The sequence below is a fragment of the Montipora foliosa genome, chromosome 3, assembly GCF_036669935.1.
Source record: "Montipora foliosa isolate CH-2021 chromosome 3, ASM3666993v2, whole genome shotgun sequence".
Taxonomy (NCBI): domain Eukaryota; kingdom Metazoa; phylum Cnidaria; class Anthozoa; order Scleractinia; family Acroporidae; genus Montipora; species Montipora foliosa.
Window position 1 is genome coordinate 2,766,018 of NC_090871.1, and position 2,500 is coordinate 2,768,517.

A 2,500-nucleotide genomic window follows, 5' to 3' on the forward strand; every position below is an offset into this window, starting at 1 on the left:
TTATTATTATTATTATTATTATTATTATTATTATTGTTAGTAGTAGTAGTAGTAGTAGTAGTAGTAGTAGTAGTAGTAGTACTTAGTATTTTTATTAATCTTATATGTTAAATAGACTCAGATAATTTAATTTGTCAACACTTTGAACATGAGCCTCTGGCTTTTGAGGATCAGATCAACCACTCTCCCCATGTAGACGTAAAATAAATTATCTTACCTTATCTAAAGGAAATACCTCAATCATTAATTTTGCTATTTTCGTTCCGGCCAACCAGTCACCCAGTGCCTCCTTTAACTTGTCATATGGTTTTGAGCTTGACGCTGCAGGATTATCTGAAGTTGACAAGATAGAACAACATTTTCTTTGTGATCCACCTCCTCTTTCTCCTACTGCTTCCTGTAAAGATGTTAAACAAGGCCAAAAACAAAAAACACCTAAAATGGCTGGACAGACTACCTCAACTCCACACCTTGGTCGAGGCAAAGGAAATGGAACAGCATTCAACAACTTTGGTCCTGTCAGGGGTCGCATTTCTACTCCAATTGAAGACTCTGAACAAGTGGCATTGTTTTCATCTACACAGTCGCCGGTATTTCCTCCTTTGGAAGACCATGCTTTTGATATGTTTGAGGGTAGTGCTGACACATCAAATCTTGCCAGGAAAAGCTCAGAAAATAAAGCACACAACACAAGCAAAAGGTGATTTAAGCAATAATTCAAGGATTTTATGCATGAAGATACACAATAATAAATTATTAGCCTGCATACTGTAGCTGGTGGGATATTTTATCCTGGAATCATTTCAACACATGTGAGTAAATCAGTGGTTTGATGGTTTGGTTGTTCCGCTTGCTTTTGCAATACCACAAGAAAATATCTCACCAGCTATGCCGGATTCACAATAACCTAAATTTGAAGTTTTGGTGCATGGGAATGTTTGATGACTGAAATAAATTTCTACCACTCTCTGAATAATCAGTGGCCATAATAAATAAATTTATAGTTATTTTCAGCGGTAAAATTAGGTGTCAGGCTTCTTATAAAAGGCTCTGCCAACACCTCAGACACAAGTTTAAAAATTTATGAGTAACAAAGATTTTTATATACATTGTTTATTGTAATAGATCAATCTTAGTGATTTATTTCATTAATTTTGTTTTTGCAAATTTCAGCCAAATTTTATCTGGTCTGTCAACATCCTTCAATAGGAGCATCCTGGAACCTGATTTCATTAGCTCAGGGAGTCCTTTGGAGCTGTCTTCCTGGGGACTTCCCCCTGTTGTCCTTAAAAGGTACCATGAGATGGGTATCACACGTATGTTTGAATGGCAGGCTGAATGTCTTCGCACAGGAAGGGTTCTCATGGGAGGTATGTCAGAGAGAAACATTCTTTGTTTCCTGTTTCCAAAGTAAAAATATTTTGGATTTTTGATAAGTCAAAAACTACTGCTTTACTTACATCTTCCTTATTAACTAAAGTGTATTTGAAGTCATCTCATCGTTTCTGACTTTTCCTTTTTTATGTCAGGCAACTTGGTATACTCTGCCCCAACCAGTGCAGGAAAGACGATGGTTGCCGAGTTATTAATGCTGAAACGAGTGCTGGAAACAAAAAGAAAAGCGTTTTTTATTCTTCCATTCATTAGTGTTGCTCGTGAAAAGATGTTTTACCTTCAGGTACTTGCTTTGAATCATTATCCAAATATTTGTATGCCAAAGCAAGTGTACAAGGAGAAATAACGTAGAAGAGCAGAAAAGCATTTGAATGACTCCTCATCATCATAATCACTATCTGGTTGCAAGCAAAGAATAATTCACCCTCACAAAACAAGAAATTTTCATCACTCATAAAATTAGGGAGGTCTCGTATAGTCGGTTGTCTCTTCCTACACGGTAATCTGAAGAAACAAAATATGATATTATTTGGTCCTTAACATGGAGGCAGTGACTCAGGCAAACGAGCTCAACGCGTTGTCCGAATGGTGAAATTTGACCAAAGATCTCTGCTTTAGTCAAGAATTCTTATCAAGAGATATTCGCCACCATTATGAGAAGCAGAGTGTAGGTGCCATGGAGAGGCTGTTGTGCTTCTTCTAAGCGATGCAGAGTTATTACAGGCATTCCATTATGGCACAGCTTTTCCCTCTTTATTCTTTGTCTATCACCATTAGTAATTCGTAATCATAGTAAGTTGTTTATAACCTTAATGTTCCTTTGCTTTTTTTTTTCTTTCCTTTAGCGTCTTTATCAGGAAGCGGGGGTGCGAGTGGATGGATATATGGGAAGCCACGCCCCACCTGGGGGGTTAATCTCTGTCGATATAGCAGTCTGTACCATAGAGAAAGCCAATAGCCTGCTAAACCGACTACTGGAGGAGAAAAAAGCGCTGTCTTCTCTTGGAATTGTTGTTGTGGATGAGATGCACATGATTGGTGATCCACACCGGGGATATTTGCTGGAGCTCTTTCTGACTAAAGTGCGATACATCTCTGGCTACAA

The 2,500-nt window shown here is 37.9% G+C and overlaps 1 protein-coding gene across 1 annotated transcript in view; it reads left to right on the plus strand.

Annotated features, from left to right (window-relative positions):
* LOC137996455 (DNA polymerase theta-like) overlaps positions 1–2,500 on the plus strand; it is an 18,933-nt gene that overhangs the window by 2,797 nt on the left and 13,636 nt on the right. The window contains exons 2-5 of the mRNA XM_068841877.1: positions 276–700; positions 1,174–1,370; positions 1,530–1,678; positions 2,241–2,500. The exon at positions 2,241–2,500 is cut by the window's right edge and continues 20 nt beyond it. Of these exons, the coding sequence (XP_068697978.1) occupies positions 276–700; positions 1,174–1,370; positions 1,530–1,678; positions 2,241–2,500 (1,031 nt within the window). The remainder of the gene's footprint in view (positions 1–275; positions 701–1,173; positions 1,371–1,529; positions 1,679–2,240) is intronic.